A 23354-nucleotide genomic window follows, 5' to 3' on the forward strand; every position below is an offset into this window, starting at 1 on the left:
TTTCGATTTTATTTAAATAATTTATAATAAGCTAGTGGCGTTTAGTGTTTCACAAAATATAAAATGGCTCTTGTGACAATAGTGATGGCAAAATACTTTCATGTACATTTCGCACTTTTTGATACGTTTTCCCCATCACAGTTGGTGACTGTTGTAGTGTTTAGTCTGTGGTAGCGATGAGGACGAAATGAAATATTGAAATGCTGGCAGGGATAAGTTTATTTTGAGAATTTGACCAAATAGAATTAGAATTAGAATTTTTATATATTTTATTTATATTTTATATATCCGGAAGCGGTGCAAAATTGACGTAGAAGCGATGAAGCGGGCTTGTCATAGGAAGTCCTCCATTTTAACAGCTGTTGCACTGAATTTGCATCACTTCTTTAGGTGTGATCCGAATTCAATGTTTTGGATATAAATTAAAAAAATTCTGTGATATTTTGTCAAATAAATACTTTTTATAATTTTTTTATAATTTTTAATGGATTCTAACGCTTGTCTGAAACGTTTGACCTCAAATATTTTCAAAAATGCAAAATTTTTTCAGATTGGATTTAGAATTTTTTTCAACAAAATTTAAATGATTACCCATTAACGGTCATTTTCATGTATCTCCGTTAGAATTTAACTCCCAGTTAACAGAAAGTAAAATCGAAATATCTTCTCTCCGGTTAACTTTAACTGAAAATTTTTTAGCAGTTAAGTTCTTAACTGACATATGGAATATATAGACATGATGACGGACATGTCCATAGTACGGTTTAAAAGTTCGTTAGCTAACGTAGCACTTATGGAGCTTCCTGAAAATGGGGTAAAAGTATGAAAAAAGCATGTTATAAAAAATTGAATGAAAAGAACTTTCTGAGTAGTTAAAATAAAGAACATCATTGGGAGTGCTTCCAGAGGATAGTGCTTTTAAAGTTGGGTCTTTGGAAGAACTTCCAAATTTTTTTACTGGGTATCGAAGTGTGAGAAAAATTCATAAAAGAATACGCACAGAAAAAAATTTCACAACAAATTTTCCAATTAAAATTTTAATTGAGTTTTAAAAAATATTCAATTAAACATTTAAATGAATCAACAAATTGTTTAATTGAAACAAAAATTAATAGTATCAATCAATTTTTTATACCCACCACCATAGAATGGTGACGGGGGTATAATAAGTTTGTCATTCCGTTTGTAACGCATCGAAATATCGATTTCCGACTATATAAAGTATATATATTCCTGATCAGGGAGAAATTCTAAGACGATATAACGATGTCCGTCTGTCCGTCTGTCTGTCTGTCTGTCTGTCTGTTGTAATCACGCTACAGTCTTCAATAATGAAGCAATCGTGCTGAAATTTTGCACAAACTCGTCTTTTGTCTGCAGGCAGGTCAAGTTCGAAGATGGGCTATATCGGTCCAGGTTTTGATATAGTCCCCATATAAACCTACCTCCCGATTTGGGGTCTTGGGCTTATAGAAATCGTAGTTTTTATCCAATTTGCCTGAAATTTAAAATCTAGAGGTATTTTATGACCATAAAGAGATGTGCCAAAAATGGTGAGTATCGGTCCATGTTTTGGTATAGCCCCCATATAGACCGATCTCCCGATTTTTCTTCTTGGGCTTATAGAAACCGCAGTTTTTATTCAATTTACCTGAAATTGGAAATCTGGAGGTATTGTAGTACCACAAAAACGTGTGCCAAAAATTGTGAGTATCGGTCCATATTTTGGTATAGCCCCCATATAGACCGATCTCCCGATTTTACTTCTTGGGCTTATAGAAAACGCAGTTTTTATTCAATTTACCTGAAATTGGAAATCTAGAGGTATTGTAGGACCGCAAATGCGTGTGCCAAAAATTGTGAGTATCGTCCCTGTTTTGGTATGGTCCCCATATAAAACGACCTCCCGATTTTACTTATTGGGCTTATAGAAACCGTAGTTTTTATCCAATTTGCCTGAAACTTGAAATCTAGAGGTATTTTTTTACCATAAAGAGGTGTGCCGAAAATGGTAAGTATCGGTCCATATTTTGGTATAGACCGATTTCCCGATTTTACTTATTGGGCTTCTAGAATCCGAAGTTTTTATCCTATTTGCCTGAAATTGGAAATCTAGAGGTATTTTCGGGTCATAAAGAGGTGTGCCGAAAAAGGTGAGTATCGGTCCATATTTTAGTAAAGCCTTCATAAGAACGATCTCCCGATTTAACTCCTTGGGTTTCTATAAACCGTAGTTTTTATCTGATTTGCCTGAAATTGTAAATATTCTGGTATTTTAGGCTCACAAAAACGTGTATCGGATTAAGTTTTTATCGGTCCATTTGGTAATGCCTCCGTATAGAGCGACTTCACTTCTTGAGGGTGTAGAAGGCGCACTGATCATGAAAATTGCTTGAAACTCAATGTAAAATTTCCAGATTTTACTTCTACAGATTTAAAATTTCAAATCAAGACGTTATTTTATAATTTTCTTGCACACTTAGAAGAGATGTTAATGATTCCTCTAAAACTCAAACAAAAATGGTTCTTATAAATCCAGGATCCGATATAATCCTCATAGGTGAAATCTTTAAATTTATTTTGGGGAAGTGTCCTCAAGCCCTCCTGAAATTTCAAAGGAAACCCTAATATTTGGTTCATGGTGGTGGGTATTTAAGATTCGGCCCGGCCGAACTTAGTGCTGTATATACTTGTTAATTGTATCAATTAATTTTTTAATTGTATCAATTAATTTTTTAATTGATACTATTATTTCTGTAATTGCAGAAATTTCAATTAAAAAATTAATTGGATCAATTAATTTCGTGATTGAATCAGAAAATTTTATTTCTGTGTGCGGAAACCCCCCCCCCCCCAATTTTTGTTTATTAAAGCCCATTTACTAGAGACATACAGTAGAAAAATTTCGTATGCCGAAGAGTTTTGATGCTACGTCGATGATTTACGATCAAAATGTTTGCTTTTCTAATGCTCCTTTTTCTCACAAATAAGTCACGATGCTCGAAAAAAAAAGTTTGGTATTGACTCATTCACATTCGTAAGCTCAAATTATTGTAGGAATCCTTGGTTATGTAAAAAGCTAAAAATGCCATAATTTATACTACTTTAAGTTCAGTTTAAATTCGAGAATTTAAGTGCGGTTAATATATTTATTAAAGAACTTAATTTTTTTTAAGTAAATTAGAATTTTTATATATTCTGTATATAATTTTTTATGATTCTACGCTTTTTTGACTCAGAATCAATACCAAAAAATTGAAGACAAAATCTTTAGAACTGAGTAAGCTTTTTTTCTCTGTGTAGGGATATTATGTTATTATGGACTAGTTCTCAATATTTTCAAAACCCATAAACCCAAATCAAAATATTACATTCGAAATTTATCAAAAAATGTAGGGGTCAATGTGCTTTAATATATTTCGCCAAATTAATTAGGAAAATCATTCTTAATAATTGCAGAGAATTGAACATAAATAAATAAAAATATATTGACCACCCCTATGGTTGATATTATTTCCGTATTGCGCAGTTCTTTTGCAAAATCGTATACCTTTACGAGATAATACTTTTGTGGTTATACCCCTTTAGGTTATTCATAAACAAAAACAAATTTTATAGAAACATTTTATAATTTTATTTATTTATTATGGTTATTCACCATTTTTTTTATAGCGAATGGGTTTTGAAGTAGTGATATTTTCGTCCATATCATTTATTGGCGATCAAAATTTAATTAAAATAACATTCGTAGAACGTAATTATCAAAAAACGACGACGTATGACGTCGAAATCGTGCTGGCAACAGGTCAGCAAAAGTGCTGATATGTCTTAAGCAATTTAATTAGATATAATCAAGGCAAATACGCTGAAGTGTACCTACATTCCAAGAAAATAATTTTCAGTGGATAATGTGATATTGCATATTTTTTATACTCCATATTCTGGCGAGTAGTAAAATAGGATTTATTGTAAACGAGCCGATAAAAATAGCTAATTTGCATCCAAATTTGCAATTAGACATTGCAAAAAACTCTGCTGAAAAAGGTAAAGCACTAACAGTTTGCTGTAATACCTAACGTCGTCTGTTATTATACCCTTCACCATTGCTGTGGTACAGGGTATAATAAGTTTGTGCATTTGTATATAACGCCACGAAGGAAAGGTCTGAGACCCATCGTTTAGTATACCGATCGTCTTAGAATTGAATTCTGAGTCGATTTAGCAATGTCCGTCTGTATGTCCGTCCGTCCGTCTATTCATGTATTTTTGTGTGCAAAGTACAGGTAGCAGTTTAAGTCCGATCGTTATCAAATTTGGCATAGGGTCGTTTTCTGGGACAGAGACAATCGCTATTGATTTTGGAAAAAATTGGTTCAGATTTAGATATAACAGGTTGGCTGATAAGTCCCCAGTCTAACAACAAAAAAAACTTTTTTTTTAATTCGTTTTTATTATTCAACATAGTTCCCTTCAAGAGCGATACAACGATTATAACGACCTTCTAATTTCTTGATACCATTTTGTTAGTACTCCTTCGGTTTTGCCTCAAAATAGGCCTCAGTTTCGGCGATCACCTCTTCATTGCAGCCAATTTTTTTCCCTGCGAGCATCCTTTTGAGGTCTGGGAACAAGAAAAAGTCGCTGGGGGCCAGATCTGGAGAAGATCTGGGGAAGATCTGGGGAAGCAATTCGAAGCCCAATTCATGAATTTTTGCCATCGTTCTCAATGACTTGTGGCACGGTGCGTTGTCATGGTGGAACAACACTTTTTTCTTCTTCATATGGGGCCGTTTTGTCGCGATTTCGATCTTCAAACGCTCCAATAACTCCATATAATGATCACTGTTGATGGTTTTTCCCTTCTCAAGATAATCGATACAAATTAATCCATGCGCATCCCAAAAAACAGAGGCCATTACTTTGCCAGCGGACTTTTAAGTCTTTCCACGCTTCGAAGACGGTTCACCGGTCGCTGTCCACTCAGCCGACTGTCGATTGGACTCAGGAGTGTAGTGATGGAGCCATGTTTCATCCATTGTCACATATCGACGGAAAAACTCGGGTGTATTACGAGTTAACAGCTTCAAACACCGCTCAGAATCATCAACACATTGTTGGTTTTGGTCAAATGTGAGCTCGCGCGACACACATTTTGCACAGAGCTTCCGCATATCCAAATATTGATGAATGATATGACCAACACGTTCCTTTGATATCTTTAAGGCTTCTGCTATCTCGATCAACTTCATTTTACGGTCATTCAAAATCATTTTGTGTATTTTTTTATGTTTTCGTCGGTAACCACCTCTTTCGGGCGTCCACTGCGTTCACCATTCACCGTCCTCCTCGCCCATTTCACCACGCTTGAATTTTGCATACCAATCAATTATTATTGATTTCCCTGGGGCAGAGTCCGGAAACTCATTATCAAGCCAAGTTTTTGCTTCCACCGTATGTTTTCCCTTCAGAAAACAGTATTTAATCAAAACTCGAAATTCCTTTTTTTTCCATTTTTTTTACAATAACAAAAGTTGCTTCACAAAAGACGCACTATCTCACAAACTAATTGACTTACAGACGTCAAATTTTGACATGAATCATTTGAAGGTTGGTACTATATAAAAATAATATGCATTTAATACTAGCGACGCCATCTATGTGTCAGACTGGGGACTTATCAGCCAACCTGTTATATTTTTCCCCGATCTGGTCATAATTGGCGTGTTCATCAACCGATGTTCTTCAAATTCCGTACATCCGAATATTTTATGAGCCTCGAAAAGCTTGCAAAATATCAGCCAAATCGGTTCAGATTTAGATATAGCTCCCATATATATCTTTCGTCCGATTTAGACTCATATGACCACAGAGGTCAAAATTTTATTTCTATAGAAAATTTTTGCAAAATTTTATTTCTATAGAAAATTTTATCAAAAAAATATTTAGGCAAAGGCCAACTATCATAAACCTTTTTTCGGAGGGTTCGAGTGTGGTTTACTTTGGGTTTAGTGAACTACCCGAATTTATTGTTGATAGTTTTGCTGCAAGTAGAGGATGCTGATGAGGAATGTGGTAATTCCGAAACGTGAGTCCATCCAACCATCTTGCAGTCTATAGGGCTTTGCCCAGATAAATTTAACAAACATTACTTTCCTCTGTTGGTTAAGCTACTCTTTTAGTTTACTCAACGCACTGGTTTTAAAGCTGAGATCAAAGCAACAAATATGATTGAAGTACAAACCAACAATAAAAAACAAAAACGAAAATTTTATTTTTATAGAAAATTTAGTCAAAAAATGTCAAAATTTCATTTCTATAGAAAATTTTACCGCTATTGTATGTTTTTTTAACAGTTTTTGCCAAAATTGTTTGTGTTTTTTTGGAAATTTGGTTTTTATTTCTATAAAAAAATTTAATCAATAATTCTACCAATCTACCAAACAGTAAAAAATCTATCATTTTTGGTAGAATTGTACCAACTGTGGCAACCGTGATTCGAACCCAGACCTTGTCGATTTAAAACACCTATAGTTTTGCCGTTGAGAAATTTTAAACTTTTCTTAGAGAAACTTTACGAAACGTTTTTCCACCAAAAACGTTTATTCAAATATTTTAAAATATAGATGAAAACGAGCACATTCCTACCCTGCCAACATTTTTTGAATTTGGGGGCGCTTCAGTGAATCCCCACTACGTCGAAAACAGTCGTATACGATATCCAAAACTCTTCGGAAAAGCGCCGTCACTATTGAGAAGTTGTACCACGCCAAGTTACTACAAAAAAGTATCGCATGAGTGCAATTATTAGGAGCCCTTCTGGATACATTTAGAAGGACGCCAATAAGAGCCCCTTCAAACAATCAGACAAAGTGCATTTTAAGATAGTTGTAAAAGAATCATTGTGGTCATGTAAAACACGATTGTTTAGATGTTTATTAATTTTATGAAACATTTATAAATTCTCATAAATATAACATTTATACGGCTATCACATCACATTTAACACATTTTTATGCATTAATAAGAGTTTGATGTTGAGTTACAAGTTGTAAGTTAAATGTTGTAGCGTCTATCAGCCAGTACTTTTATTCCCAAAGGAGGCAGCGTGTCTGGAAAATATTTGAAAAACTATCACTTTATTCCATTTGGAAAGTCAAAAATTGTTCACCAATTTACTTTTAACAATTTTAAGCGTAATAACTATGTTTTCAGCACTTTATTTTCGTTTTCATTGAAATAAATTATAATAAGCCAGTTTCGCTTGGTGTTTCGCAAAATATAAAATGGCTCTTGTGACAATAGTGATGGCAAAATACTTTCATGCGAATAGTGATGGCAAAATACTATCACAGTTGGCGATTGTTGCAGTGTCACTTACGAGTCTGTGGTAGCGATGAGGATGAAATGGAACATTGAAATGCTGGCAGGGTAGTAGTTCTGTAGAGTAGAATTAATTATTTTAATAAGACAAATGTGAAAATTTTAGCGCGAAAATCAAAAAATAAAGCCGGCCATAACATTCAGTTGTTTATTTATTTAAGTCTATGGAAATATAACATTCCTTAAAGACTACTTAAAACTAAAAATATATTAAATCTAGAATATTAAAAAATTTATCAAATATATCAATATCCTCATTGAAGATATTATTAAATTCAGCCAATGCACGACTCATTTGTTCATTGGAACCATAATTAGTCCTAAGACGGGGTATATGAAACAAATCACTACTACGCAATGTCCTAAGAGGAACCCTGAAGTGGATATTTTCAAGTAATCCATATTTCAAATGAGTCATGGGTAGGTTTTTTTTCTTTGCTCCTTATTTTACACCACTCAAAAATCTGCTAAAAACAGCATTCGATGTCTGCTGTTATGTTTTTGTACTTCAGGGGCTAACGAACAACAAATTATAAAATATTTATGTTATACATTTGTCCCCAAAGCATATTTAAGAACCAAAAGTAGTTTTTGGTATATTTTTGCACTGTAATATTCTTACAAGCTCCTAAATACGATCAGCAAATATTTTGTTTGCAGTTATACCTCAATTTGATAATTATTCAGATTTTTGAGCAAATATTTGATGAATAAAATATTGTTTTAATTGTGTTCAGTGCTCTCCCTTTTTAAGCAGACTTTCTGCTGTTTTAGCAGAATTTTCTACTGTCCATACTAACAAATTTCTTTGGATGTACGTTATTGAAAATCTCATTTTTATACCCTCCATCATAGGATGGGGGTATATTAACTTTGTCATTCCGTTTGTAACACATCGAAATATTGCTCTAAGACCCCATAAAGTATATATATTCTGGGTCGTGGTGAAATTCTGAGTCGATCTAAGCATGTCCGTCCGTCCGTCCGTCCGTCTGTTGAAATCACGCTAACTTCCGAACGAAACAAGCTATCGACTTGAAACTTGGCACAAGTAGTTGTTATCGATGTAGGTCGGATGGTATTGAAAATGGGCCATATCGGTCCACTTTTACGTATAGCCCCCATATAAAGGGACCCTCAGATTTGGCTTGTGGAGCCTCTAACAGAAGCATATTTCATCCGATCCGGCTGAAATTTGGTATATGGTGTTGGTATATGGTCTCTAACAACCATGCAAAAATTGGTCCACATCGGTCCATAATTATATATAGCCCCCATATAAACCGATCCCCAGATTTGGCTTGCGGAGCCTAAAAGAGAAGCAAATTTCATCCGATCCGGCTGAAATTGGGTACATGGTGTTGGTATATGGTCTCTTACAACCATGCAAAAATTGGTTCACATCGGTCCATAATTATATATAGCCCCCATATAAACCGATCCCCAGATTTGGCTTGCGGAGCCTCAAAGAGAAGAAAATTTCATCCGATCCGGCTGAAATTTGGTACATGATGTTGGTATATGGTCTCTAACAACCATGCAAAAACTGGTCCACATCGGTCCATAATTATATATAGCCCCCATATAAACCGATCCCCAGATTTGGCTTGCGGAGCCTCAAAGAGAAGCAAATTTCATCCGATCCGGCTGAAATTTGGTACACGATGTTGGTATATGGTCTCTAACAACCATGCAAAAACTGGTCCACATCGGTCCATAATTATATATAGCCCCCATATAAACCGATCCCCAGATTTGGCTTGCGGAGCCTCAAAGAGAAGCAAATTTCATCCGATCCGGCTGAAATTTGGTACACGATGTTGGTATATGGTCTCTAACAACCATGCAAAAATAGGTACACATCGGTCCATAATTATATATAGACCCCATATAAACCGATCTCCAGATTTGGCTTGCGAAGCCTAAAAGAGGAGCAAATTGCATCCGATCCGGCTGAAATTTGGTACATGATGTTGGTATATGGTCTCTAACAACCATGCAAAAACTGGTCCACATCGGTCCATAATTATATATAGCCCCCATATAAACCGATCCCCAGATTTGGCTTGCGAAGCCTAAAAGAGGAGCAAATTGCATCCGATCCGGCTGAAATTTGGTACATGGTATTGGTATATGGTCTCTAACAACTGTGCAAAAATTGGTCCATATCGGTCCATAATTATATATAGCCCCCATATAAAACATTCTCCAGATTTGACATCCGGAGCCTCTTGGAGAAGCAAAATTCATCCGATCCGGTTCAAATTAGGCACGTGGTGTTAGTATATGGTCGCTAACAACCATACCAAAATTGGTCCAATCACACAAAAATTGGTCCATATCGGTTCATAATCATGGTTACCACTAGAGCCAGAAATAATCTACCAAAATTTTATTTCTATAGAAAATTTTGTCAAAATTTTATTTCTATAGAAAATTTTGTCAAAATTTTATTTCTAGAGAAAATTTTGTTAAAATTTTATTCGGTTCATAATAAAATTTTCATCATTGTCAAAATTTTATTTCTATAAAAAATTTTGTCAAAATTTTATTTCTATAGAAAATTTTGTTCAAATTTTATTCGGTTCATAATCATGGTTGCCACTCGAGCCAAAAATAGTCTACCAAGATTTTATTTCTATAGAAAATTTTGTCAAACGTTTATTTCTATAGAAAATTTTGTTAAAATTTTATTTCTGTAGAAATTTTTGTCAACATTTTTTTTCTATAGAAAAATTTGTCAAAATTTTTATTTCTATAGAAAATTTTTTAAAAATTTTATTTCTATAGAAAATTTTGTTAAAATTTTATTTCTGTAGAAAATTTTGTCAAAATTTTATGTCTACTTTGTCAAACTGAATTATATACGTATTGGATCGATCTTTTTTTGATTTAATATATACCACGTATGAACTTACATACAATTTAAAAGATGGTGTTAGGAGGTTTTAAGATACCTTGCCATCGGCAAGCGTTACCGCAACTTAAGTAATTCGATTGTGGATGGCAGTGTTTAGATGAAGTTTCTACGCAATCCATGATGGAGGGTACATAAGCTTCGGCCTGGCCGAACTTACGGCCGTATATACTTGTTTCAATTTCTTTATAGTGTGCATGTCGCTTTAAAATAAATTTTCCTTGAATAGTTAATACGTTTTACCAAACCGGGTTTCTTCTTATTTTTAGATTCGTCACACTATACGCCGTCAATGTGTACGCAAATATGACGCCGTTAATTTTTACCGTAACCAGCTGGGTATTCAAATCAACAGCTGTTTACCAATGATTTATATAAAAACATATTATTATTGTACTCAATTGACTCTCTTTAAGTTAAAACAAAGAAAATAGAATAGAATACCATTTGTTAGTGTTTGCGTTAATTTTCGATGGCCAATTCGAATGTGAATTATAAAACGTTAAATGAAGAGCATAAAATTATGACTGAAGGTCATGACTACGAAGCTGCGAACGATGTCGAGGAGACACCAAGAAGCACTGGTGTTCTTTTGCACACAGTACCCGAAATAAATCGAGCAAGATGGAATCATATCGAGGACTTGGATTCCTTTTTTACACGAATGTATCAATATCATCAGAAACATGGTTTTGTAATCATAGTACTTGAGGAATTTTTCCAGATAATAGAATTTGTCTTTGTCATCTGGCTGGTGACTTTTTCCGTACATTGTATAAATCATGATATACTCTTTGGCAAAGACATTCCGAAGGATAATCACACCAAAATCACTATTGACGATGTCATCATACCAATGGACGAGTGTGTTGATAGTTTCACAGGGGTTACCTTTGTTGTGCTCTTTGTGGCTGCCTTATATTTTCTAATACGCACTATCAAGGTCTTGTACCATATTACGCAGTTTTGGGACATAAAGAAGTTCTACAACAGCGCATTGCATATTGATGACGCAAATTTGGATAATGTCACCTGGCATGAGATAAAGAAGAAGGTTCGTGAGGTTCAGGCTGAACAGCATATGTGTATCGACAAGGATCATTTGACAGATTTGGATATATATCATCGCATATTGAGATTTAAGAACTATTTGGTGGCTTTAATGAATAAGAATCTATTGCCCGTAAGATTCACACTGCCAGTGGTGGGCGAGGTGGTTACGTTGAGTCGTGGTTTATTATTCAACATTGATTTAATACTCTTCCGTAGTCCTGGATCACCATTTCAAAACAATTGGCAGCTGCATGATGACTATTCAGTGCGTGGCAATGAGAGAGAGCTAGCCAATCGATTGTCCAAACTTATTTTGTGGGTGGCTATAGCTAATTTCATATTTGCACCTGTGATATTTGTATGGCAATTGGTGTATTTCTCGTTCACCTATGCCAATATTCTAAAGAAGGAACCAGGAGCATTGGGCTTGAGGACATGGTCAAATTATGGCCGTCTGTATTTGAGACATTTCAATGAATTGGATCATGAATTGGATGCCCGACTGAATAGGGCTTATGATTACGCCGATCGTTATTTGAATTCGTTTTCTTCACCCCTATTGGCGGTAATTGCCAGAAATATCCTATTCATCACCGGAGGCTTGTTGCTCGTCATTCTAGCCATGGGTATATACGATGAATATGTCTTCCAGGTGGAACATGTGCTAACCATAATTACATTACTATCGGCCGTTGGTCTGGTCTGCCGCAACTTAATTCCCAATGAAAATCTTATCTGGTGTCCTGAACAATTAATGACCGCCATACTGGCTCATGTCCATTATTTACCAGCCACATGGAAAAATCAAGCCCATACCTCGGCCGTACGTAATGAATTTGGTAATTTCTTCCAATTCAAGGCCAGCTACTTTGTAAATGAAATTCTAAGCCCCATTGTTACACCCTTCCAACTGTTGTTTGTCTTCAGACCCAAGGCCTTGCAAATTGTGAAATTCTTTAGAAGTTTCACTGTCTCAGTACGAGGAGTTGGTAACGTTTGCTCATTTGCCCAAATGGATGTTCGTAAACATGGAAATCCCGAATGGCAAATAGGCGAATCGTCGATCCATGCAGAAATACCCAGTGCCGAGAAGCTACAAACAGCCGGTAACAATGGTAAGACCGAATTGTCTTTGCTACGCTTCACCTTAACCAATCCTGAGTGGCAAATGCCTGTCGAAGCCATGCAATTTGTTAATGGAGTACGTCAAAATGCTCTTAACGATTTGAGTAAATTGAAGAAAAAGGAATTCACCCTCAATCCTTTGACCGAAAGTCTAATATCTTTTGGTACAATTGGCAATGAATACTCATCGATTGCCAAGTCTTTGCTGCATCCACTGCATACACAACACAACGATGGAGCTGCAGGTCAAAATCAAAATCACTGCCAATGTTATTTTGACCAAATGTTGCAACAAGGTTTGGGAGAGCAGTCACGTATGAATGATAATATGGGCATGTCACATCGTATGATGCAGACCATGCGAAGAGATGAAAATGCAAAAATCCTAGGAGCCTCCAAAATGGAGGGTAGCATGCAGGGACCATCACAATCGCTTATTTGCAGTCTCTATGGACCACAATCCACGTGTTATGATAAACCAAATGATTTAACTGTGGCCGATATGTGCCTCAGTGTTTTATATCTGCATGAGGTACATCACAGAACAATACAAGAAAATCCCCTTATTCAACCACAGCCACATGACAATATGCCACCCGCGGGTGGAGGAGGTCACGAAGAGGTCATGGTAACTAGACCAGGTACCTCAACGGATACCATTGTAACCACAACGTCCACCTCAGCAGCAGCGGAGACAACTCCCTTATTGGGACTACGATCATAGCATAAACAAATTTGGATATAAATCGTAGTCTAACGAGCGCAATGTGGGGCAGTTATATTTAATTGTAAGGTGTTTAATTAACTCTTTTTTTTTTGATTCTCAATCTAATTCTAAGAAATATTTTAAATACGTACTCAAGGTATCCTGAAAGAAGCAATGGCTACAATTGCATTTTCTACAGAACACGGAAATAAAAGCGAAGGCTACTTAGACTAAGGAATAGCAATGCGCGTTTAATGTTAAGTATGTAGATATTTTTTTATTATACTCTAAAATCTATGTACCGAGGATGATAATTGTGATCGTCAATCAAAGTGAGAGAGTGGAACAATTTTTTTTTTGAATTTGGTTATGCCATAAAATACTATTACAGCTACTTAGATCCCTATTGTGTTTAAAATAAAGAATTAACAAAAAAGAAACCATGTAAAAAAAAAAAACAAAAACGAAAAATGAATTAACGATATATATAAATTTCACTAATAATAAAATGTAATGTTAAATTTATATTGTATGGTATTATTATTTCCATTTACGAAAAATGAGCCGATTAAAAAGGAAATACAGCTGAAAGTTGTGCCAGGCAGAATCTTATGACCTCCTCTTCATCATGAATTGCGTGCAAAATTTTACTAAAAACTGTCATCCACCATCGAATTACTTGGCTTATACTGACATCCATATACAATTTTAACCGAATCTATAAAATTGAAATTTTCTCTTCCCGTAACTTTCAAAAGCCAAATCAAAACTTTTGGGTCCCCCATGACGCTCAAGAATTCAAATCTGCGGACCAGATTTTATGGGGCTACATATAGTTGTGGACCATTATGAAAGATCATATACTGATACCAAACTTTAACCGGATTGGTTTAAATTCGTTTCTCTAGGGTGCTACAGAAGTCAAGAAGGTGCAACTTATGAGATGTTAATTTTAATGTGATAGTATAGCAAACATTTCAAGAAAGTTGTCCATTTTCTAGAGGTGTTCGGTTTTCAGAGTGTCCACATTTGAGACACCGATGAAGACCATAAAGACCAATTTTTGCATGATTATTAGAGAGCATAACAGGTTGGCTGATAAGTCCCCGGCCTAACAAAGAAAAACACATTTTTTGTCAAAATTCGTTTTTATTATTCAACATACTTCCCTTCAAGAGCGATACAACGATTATAACGACCTTCCAATTTTTGATACCATTGTGGTAGTACTCCTTCGGTTTTGCCTCAAAATAGCCCTCAGTTTCGGCGATCACCTCTTCATTGCAGCCAAATTGTTTCCCTGCGAGCATCTTTTTGAGGTCTGAGAACAAGAAAAAGTCGCTGGGGGCCAGATCTGGAGAATACGGTGGGTGGGGAAGCAATTCGAAGCCCAATTCATGAATTTTTGCCATCGTTCTCAATGACTTGTGGCACGGTGCGTTGTTTTGGTAGAACATATGGGGCCGTTTTGCGGCGATTTCGACCTTCAAACGCTCCAATAACGCCATATAATAGTCACTGTTGATGGTTTTTCCCTTCTCAAGATAATCGATAAAAATTATTCCATGCGCATCCCAAAAAACTGGGGCTGGAGACGGTTCACCGGTCGCTGTCCACTCAGCCGAATATCGATTGGACTCAGGAGTGTAGTGATCCATTCATCCATTGTCACATATCGACGGAAAAACTCGGGTGTATTACGAGTTAACAGCTGCAAACACCGCTCAAAATCATAAACTCGTTGTTGTTGTTATTGGTCAAATGTGAGCTCGCGCGGCACCCGTTTTGCACAGAGCTTCCGCATATCCAAATATTTATGAATGATATGACCAACACGTTCCTTTGATATCTTTAAGGCCTCTGCTATCTCGATCACCTTCATTTTACGGTCATTCAAAATCATTTTGTGGATTTTTTTTATGTTTTCGTCGGTAACCACCTCTTTCGGGCGTCCACTGCGTTCACCGTCCTCCGTGCTCATTTCACCACGCTTGAATTTTGCATACCAATCAATTACTGTTGATTTCCCTGGGGCAGAGTCCGGAAACTCATTAACAAGCCAAGTTTTTGCTTCCACCGTATTTTTCCCCTTCAGAAAACAGTATTTTATCAAAACACGAAATTCCTTTTTTTCAATTTTTTCACAATAACAAATGTTGCTTCACAAAAGACGCTCTATCTCACAAACTAATTGACTTACAGACGTCAAATTTTGACACGAATCATTTGAAGGTTGGTACTATATAAAAATTATATGCATTTAATACTAGCAACGCCATCTATGTGTCAGACCGGGGACTTATCAGCCAACCTGTTATACTGAGATCACCTACTAAATGTCAACCGGATCGGATGAACTTTGCTTCTCCAGGAGGTTCCATAAGTCAAGTCTAGGTGTCGGTTTATATAGGACCTTTATACAATTTTGGACCGATGAGTACTTACTTTTGAATTATTATACTGACATCACGTATAAACTTTCAACTGGATTGGATCAAATGTGCTCCTCCAGAAGGCTGAAGAAGACTAAGCTGAGTATCGGCGTATATGGGGTTGAAGTGAAAACTAGATTTCAACCGGATCGAATGAATTTTGCACCTTCACGAGGCTCCAGAAATAAAATCTGGGAACCGGTCTATATGGAGCTTTTATAATATTTTTGACCGATAAAGACTAATGTTTGAATATTTATACTGACATCGTGTATATATTTTCAAATGGATTAAATAAAATGTAGTATCTGTTTATATGGTGACTAGAGTGTATCCTCTCAGAAATAGACATACACAGTCGCGAAAATTTTTGTCCAATTTTGGAAGATGTCCACCCCCTTATGAGAGATTTTCTACAAAACACTTGTAGTTATATGAAGAGATGCTGCACAGTGGAATTAAAGATGATTCGATTAAAGGGGATTATCATATATGTTAGCATAAAGAACCCAAATTGAATTATCTTTCCCAGCCAGATCTGTACTAAAGACTGTGGAAAAGTTCATTCGCCCGAACGGAAACAGATTTATATCTGGCGTTTTCTTTTCAATGACTTTGTTGATCAAGTACCTTAATCTTTTTATAAATGAAATTGATGTATTTGGACGTTAATCACCTGTTTCGGTATCAGGCTAACATGAAAAACACCTCCGATAACATTTGTTTGGCAAGTCTTTGAAAGTACGTTAATTAGTGGTTTTAAGCGAAAATTTAAATTTTGAACAATTATATGCCGAAAGAAAAATAAAATCAATAAAACTCAACGAAAATAAAATGAAAACTTTTGCACACTCAAAATGTGCAAAAGCATTCAGAGAAAAACAGTTTTTCAAGTAAAAATTAGATGGGAAAATAAATGTAAATAAAAAAAATAATAATACATAGAAAAGTAAAATTGTTGATCTAAATACTTATATAACTTTAAAAAAATATAATCGGTCTGGAAACACTCTTTATAACATCTCCCTTATCACTGAGTGCAACTCGATCTTCGCCGCTCTATGTTTGGGGAACACCTTCTCTTCCAATTATTAATGATGACCTAAATATATACATAAGTTACCACACACTTATAATATATGCTTTGGAGAATATAAAAATATCAATAAAGGTCGGTTTGAAAATTTGAATGAATGAATTGGATGCCCAACTGAATAGGGCTTATGGTTACTCCGATCATTATTTAAATTCGTTTGCAAGAAATATCCTATTCGTCACCGGAGGCTTGTTGCTCGTCATTGTAGCCACGGGTATATACGATGAATATGTCTTTCAGGTGGAACATGTTCTAACCGTAATTACATTACTATCGGCTGTTGGTCTGGTCTGCTGTAATTTAATACCCAATTAAAATCTTATCTGATGTCCTGAAGAATTCATGACCACCATACTGGATGGTGTTCATTATTTACCAGCCACATGGAAAAATCAAGCCAAGGTCTTTGAGCGGAGACATGTGTACGTCGGGTTCCATCGAATGTCTTTAAATTAAATGCAAATGTAGCATTAAATTTTATGAAAGTGGAATCCGGTCTTTTAGATTCGATATGTTGGATTATTTACAGTGGAAGTCTGTTATTTTAGGCTCTTTTATACTATTCAATCAATTGTGGTACCACAGGTTTGTTATAGCTCAATGACTAGGTAAATCGGATAAGTTTCCCATTGAAGGTATGTGGGTTATTTCAATTTATTATAAAAATAATTATTTGGCACTAGATAGACCAGAATATTGTTTGTTTTCAGCATTACGTATGTGCAGCAGTTACCTCTGAATATATTGGTTTGTTTGAAGAGATTAGAATATACTAGCAAATAATTAGAATCAAAATATTTTAACGGCAATTTTTTGGTTAAAATCGTTTTATCGATTACACGAATGTCAAAAATGATAGCTTTTGCAGCATACCATGATGAAATTATCAAGTAGTTTATATCGATATCATAATAGGTCTGTTTGCGTAATGTTGCAAAAAAAAAACTTCCAAGAATGTAATGCGCCGTCCAGAGTAATGCTCGTGTCGAACATATCCCAGATATTGGCCACATTATAAGTTAAGTCCGAAGGCATAATCGATACTGCTGCATGTTTATGGGATCGATAACACATTTACTGATTATTTATAGGTATCATATAGATTCGCCACTTTGTAAGATTTTTTACAACACACAGACATTCCATCCGGAAAAACTTATAATCTGGACGACTCATAAGAATATGTTTTATACTGTGTTCACACCGTATAAAATTGATATGTTTTCACTGGAATAAATTAAAAATCTTCCCATATTTACTTTTTCAGTTTGTAATCAAAACAAAACTATCAAAGGATAATAGGAGAGACAGTGTGTGTAAAGGTGAGTATTAAATTCGAGTTTAGCCGCTAAAATCGCTAAAGTGCAAGGCATATTAAAGAGGTAAAGTCATGCAATCAGGTGACTAATATCGACATTCACCTTGTCAAAGGCTTTGTTTACGTTTAGTAGGTTTGTTTACACTCTTTGTGTACATAAATATTACAATACAACAACACTACACATACACAAAATGCCAACTTAAGTGACTTGCCATTTTAGTTTGACTTTCTAAATATCATGGGGTGTACACACGTTTGCTCGTGACTTTACCTTTAATTAATATGCCTTGGCTAAAGTGAAAACTAAATCAGTAAGAAAAATGCATGAAATTATACGTATTTGTTGCAAATTTTATTAGAACTTGATGGGGAATAGCCCAGAGCAAATTTTCACAAAGTTTGTATTCCTTAAAATGGATTATTAAAGAAAAGTAATCGTGAAAAAGTGACGTTTTTAGCGGCTAAACTCGAACTTAATACTCACCTTAATGGCGAATGCCGCTACAATCCATGGTCATATTCTTGAGGTGGCCATAGCTGGCGAGTGTGACATTCGGACCCTAGTAAGTTTGTCATAGGAGAATGGGTTCCGATGGATCGAAGGACGGGACGTATATGTGGAGGACTCAGTCACAGAGATCCTGTTCCTATTACTTAACCATATCCACATATGGGTGCCGGGATATACCGGAATGAAATGAAACGTAAAGGCAAATGAACTGACTTAGAAAACGTAGAGCCAATAGACGAAATGCGGGTCTAGTTCGATGTATGGCGACGATAATACTATGGGGTGACCCTGACAAGGCGACAGCCAGGATGGTCTTTGGAAAAACGAGCGGGCAAAAGAATTGAGAGCACATCTGCGCCAATAGGAGCAGCAGAGGATGGTCCATGTAGGGCATGTTTTTAGGATGATGAGAGGCAAAGTGTTAATCATATCAGGGATAAACACAATGGCTGCCAGATGCTGGTACATCGGCATCAATAATTTGTTTATTATTTACAGACCTTTTAAAACTTTTACGCACACAATGATTGTAATAAATTAAATGTTTGCTGCCAAAATATGCTTTTGACAACCCTGTTATTTTCATTAGAGGTGCGTACCAGCTTACGAAATTGAACGCTACCGAAAATTTCGTTAGCATAAATAGCAATGCATTTCTTATGGGAATGAAATTTTTCGCTAGAGGTGCATACCCTGCCAACATTTTTTGAATTTGGGGACTCTTTTGAGAATCCCCACTACGTCGAAAACAATCATATACGACATCAAAAACTCGTCGGAAAAGCGCCGTCACTATTGAGAAGTTGTACCACGCCAAGTTACTACAAAAATGTTTCGCATGAGTGCAATTATTAGGTGCCTTTATAGATCAATTTAGAACGACGCCAATAAGGGACCCTCCAAACAATCAGAAAAAGTGCACTTTAAGATAGTTGTAAAAGAATCATTGTGGTCGAGTAAAACACGTTTGTTTAGATATTTATTAATTTGATTATACATTTACAAATTCTTAAAAATATAACATTTATACCACTATCACATTACATTTAACATAATTTTTGGCATTAATGACGATGTTGAGTTACAAGTAGCGAGTTACATCCCTGCCAGCATTTCAAAGTTCCATTTCAACCTCATCGCTACCACAGACTCGTAAATGTCACTTCAACCATCATGAAAAGGTACATCAAAAAGTACATGCAAGTAATTTGCCATCCCTACTGTTAAAAAAGCCATTTTTTTTTTGTGAAACGCCAAGCGCAACCAGCTTGTTATATTTTAATTAAATAGAAACGAAAATAAAGTTCTGAAAACATAGATTATACGCTTAAAATTGTGAAAGGTATATTGGTGAACAATTTGGTGATTTTCCAAATGGAATAAAGTGATTGTTTTTCAGATATTTTACAGACACGCTGCCTCCATGGAATAAAAACACTGGTTGATAGACGCAGCAACATGTAACTCTCTACTTGTAACTCAACATCATCATTAATGCCAAAAATTATGTAAAATGTAATGTGATAGTGGTATAAATGTTATATTTTTAAGAATTTGTAAATGTTTAATCAAATTAATAAATATCTAAACAAACGTGTTTTACTCGACCACAATGATTCTTTTACAACTATCTTAAAATGCACTTTTTCTGATTGTTTGGAGGGTCCCTTATTGGCGTCGTTCTAAATTGATCTATAAAGGCACCTAATAATTGCACTCATGCGAAACATTTTTGTAGTAACTTGGCGTGGTACAACTTCTCAATAGTGACGGCGCTTTTCCGACGAGTTTTTGATGTCGTATATGATTGTTTTCGACGTAGTGGGGATTCTCAAAAGAGTCCCCAAATTCAAAAAATGTTGGCAGGGTATCGATGACCTCACTCCAGAGTATGTTAAGTCAACTTAGCATGTTTTGATGTAGTTCGTTGTTTTCTATTCGGATTGATGTGAATTACATCCTGTCAAAATTTATTGGACACTTCTATCAAAAGTTATGGTTAATAGGTTGGCTGATAAGTCCCCGGTCTGACACATAGATGGCGTCGCTAGTATTAATTGCATATTATTTTTATATAGTACCAACCTTCAAATGATTCGTGTCAAAATTAGTTGTGAGATAGAGCGTCTTTTGTGAAGCAACTTTTGTTATTGTGAAAGAAATGGAAAAAAGGAATTTCGTGTTTTGATAAAATACTGTTTTCTGAAGGGAAAAAATACGGTGGAAGCAAAAACTTGGCTTTATAATGAGTTTCCGGACTCTGCCCCAGGGAAATCAACAATAACCCTGCCAACATTTTTTGAATTTGGGGACTCTTTTGAGAATCCCCACTACGTCGAAAACAATCATATACGACATCAAAAACTCGTCGGAAAAGCGCCGTCACTATTGAGAAGTTGTACCACGCCAAGTTACTACAAAAAGGTTTCGCATGAGTGCAATTATTAGGTGCCTTTATAGATCAATTTAGAACGACGCCAATAAGAGACCCTCCAAACAATCAGAAAAAGCACATTTTAAGATAGTGGTAAAAGAATCATTGTGGTCGAGTAAAACACGTTTGTTTAGATATTTATTAATTTGATTAAACATTTACAAATTCTTAAAAATATAACATTTATACCACTATCACATTACATTTAACATAATTTTTGGCATTAATGATGATGTTGAGTTACAAGTAGCGAGTTACATGTTGCTGCGTCTATCAACCAGTGTTTTTATTCCATGGAGGCAGCGTGTCTGTAAAATATCTGAAAAACAATCACTTTATTCCATTTGGAAAATCACCAAATTGTTCACCAATATACCTTTCACAATTTTAAGCGTATAATCTATGTTTTCAGAACTTTATTTTCGTTTTTATTTAATTAAAATATAACAAGCTGGTTGCGCTTGGCGTTTCACAAAAAAAAAATTGCTTTTTTAACAGTAGGGATGGCAAATTACTTGCATGTACTTTTTGATGTACCTTTTCATGATGGTTGAAGTGACATTTACGAGTCTGTGGTAACGATGAGGTTGAAATGGAACTTTGAAATGCTGGCAGGGAATTGATTAGTATGCAAAATTCAAGCGTGGTGAAATGAGCACGGAGGACGGTGAACGAAGTGGACGTCCGAAAGAGGTGGTTACCGACGAAAACATCAAAAAAATCCACAAAATGATCGAGATAGCACGGAGGACGGTGAAAGAAGTGGACGTCCGAAAGAGGTGGTTACCGACGAAAACATCAAAAAAAAAAAATCCACAAAATGATCGAGATAGCAGAGGCCTTAAAGATATCAAAGGAACGTGTTGGTCATATCATTCATCAATATTTGGATATGCGGAAGCTCTGTGCAAAATGGGTGCCGCGCGAGCTCACATCTGACCAAAGACAACAACGTGTTGATGATTCTGAGCGGTGTTTGCAGCTGTAATACACCCGAGATTTTCAGTCGATATGTGACAATGGATGAAACATGGTTCCATCACTACACTCCTGAGTCCAATCGACAGTCGTCTGAGTGGACAGTGACCGGTGAACCGTCTCCGAAGCGTGGAAAGACTCGAAAGTCCGCTGGCAAAGTAATGGTCTCTGTTTTTGCGCATGGAATAATTTTTATCGATTATAGCTGAGTACTACGTTCAGTTTTCAAGCTGAAAACCAGTTTTTTTTAAAACCAGTTTTTTTTAAAATTAATTAATTTAGAAATATTTATCATGATTATCAATCAATTCATTGGATATTTTCCATCCATTATTTGATAAAAATATAATAGTCATAAATATTTGTGTACTTTTAATTTAGTGTTTTGGTGAAAAAACCGAACATAGTACTCACCTTATCTTGAGAAGGGAAAAACCATCAACAGTGACTATTATGGCGTTATTGGAGCGTTTGAAGGTCGAAATCGCGGCAAAACGGCCCTATATGAAGAAGAAAAAAGTGTTGTTCCACCAAGACAACGCACCGTGCCACAAGTCATTGAGAACGATGGCAAAAATTCATGAAATGGGCTTCGAATTGCTTCCCCACCCACCGTATTCTCCAGATCTGTCCCCCAGCGACTTTTTCTTGTTCTCAGACTTCAAAAGGATGCTCGCAGGGAAAAAATTTGGCTGAAATGAAGAGGAGATCGCCGAAACTGAGGCCTATTTTGAGGCAAAACCGAAGGAGTACTACCAAAATGGTATCAACAAATTGGAAGGTCGTTACAGTCGTTGTATCGCTCTTGAAGGGAACTATAGGGCTGTTTTCTTTTTGCACTGGATGTAACATTTGTATGGGCTATCCAGAAAATCGTTGCACTGGTGTTCTATCCAGAACATCTCATCAGTGCAAGTCGCGCCGATGTTGCTAGATTGTATTTGGATAAAGTGACGCTTCTTCGATTCACAATAGCAATTTATTGTGACTATTTTTATCGAAAAACATGAAATTCAAAGTGATACAGTGTCATAAATAATCGCAGCAGTAAATGTTTATTACTAATTGAAGCATTTCATACATTAAAAATGCAAGATTTCACTTCTTTTCTATGGTTGTTTTTAAACAGCTGATGACAGTGTTGCATATTTTTGGAGATGTCCTGGATAAACGAGTACTCTGTTTTATTTTAGTCCTTAACGGCTTAGAATATCCAGTGCTAAAAGAAAGCAGCCCTTATGTTGAATAATAAAAACGAATTTTGACAAAAAATGGGTTTTCTTTATTAAGGCCGGTACTCTGTTCGGTTTTCGCGTTGAAACTCCATACAAAACCAAAAAATGCGAAAAATTTGCGAAATTTTTTCCATTTGTGATACTTTGTTTTTTCGTGTTGAAAAAC

The 23354-nt window shown here is 35.7% G+C and overlaps 1 protein-coding gene and 1 long non-coding RNA gene across 2 annotated transcripts; one reads left to right on the forward strand and one right to left on the reverse strand.

The window, feature by feature from the left end:
* Positions 1-10668: 10668 nt before the first annotated feature.
* Atg9 (autophagy-related protein 9) lies at positions 10669-13706 on the forward strand. Its single transcript, XM_075302649.1, has 2 exons — positions 10669-13263; positions 13339-13706. The coding sequence occupies exon 1, from the start codon at positions 10770-10772 to the stop codon at positions 13197-13199; it is 2430 nt and encodes an 809-aa protein (XP_075158764.1). The 5' UTR covers positions 10669-10769; the 3' UTR covers positions 13200-13263; positions 13339-13706.
* Positions 13707-21100: 7394 nt separating this feature from the next.
* Positions 21101-21584, reverse strand: LOC142231974 (uncharacterized). The gene is made up of 2 exons (XR_012720979.1): positions 21352-21584; positions 21101-21294 (listed from the first exon to the last, which is right to left on the reverse strand). It is a non-coding gene; the product is annotated as an uncharacterized LOC142231974 (long non-coding RNA).
* Between the last annotated feature and the right edge of the window lie 1770 nt (positions 21585-23354).

This window comes from Haematobia irritans, chromosome 3, assembly GCF_050003625.1.
Source record: "Haematobia irritans isolate KBUSLIRL chromosome 3, ASM5000362v1, whole genome shotgun sequence".
NCBI classification, from domain to species: Eukaryota; Metazoa; Arthropoda; class Insecta; order Diptera; family Muscidae; genus Haematobia; species Haematobia irritans.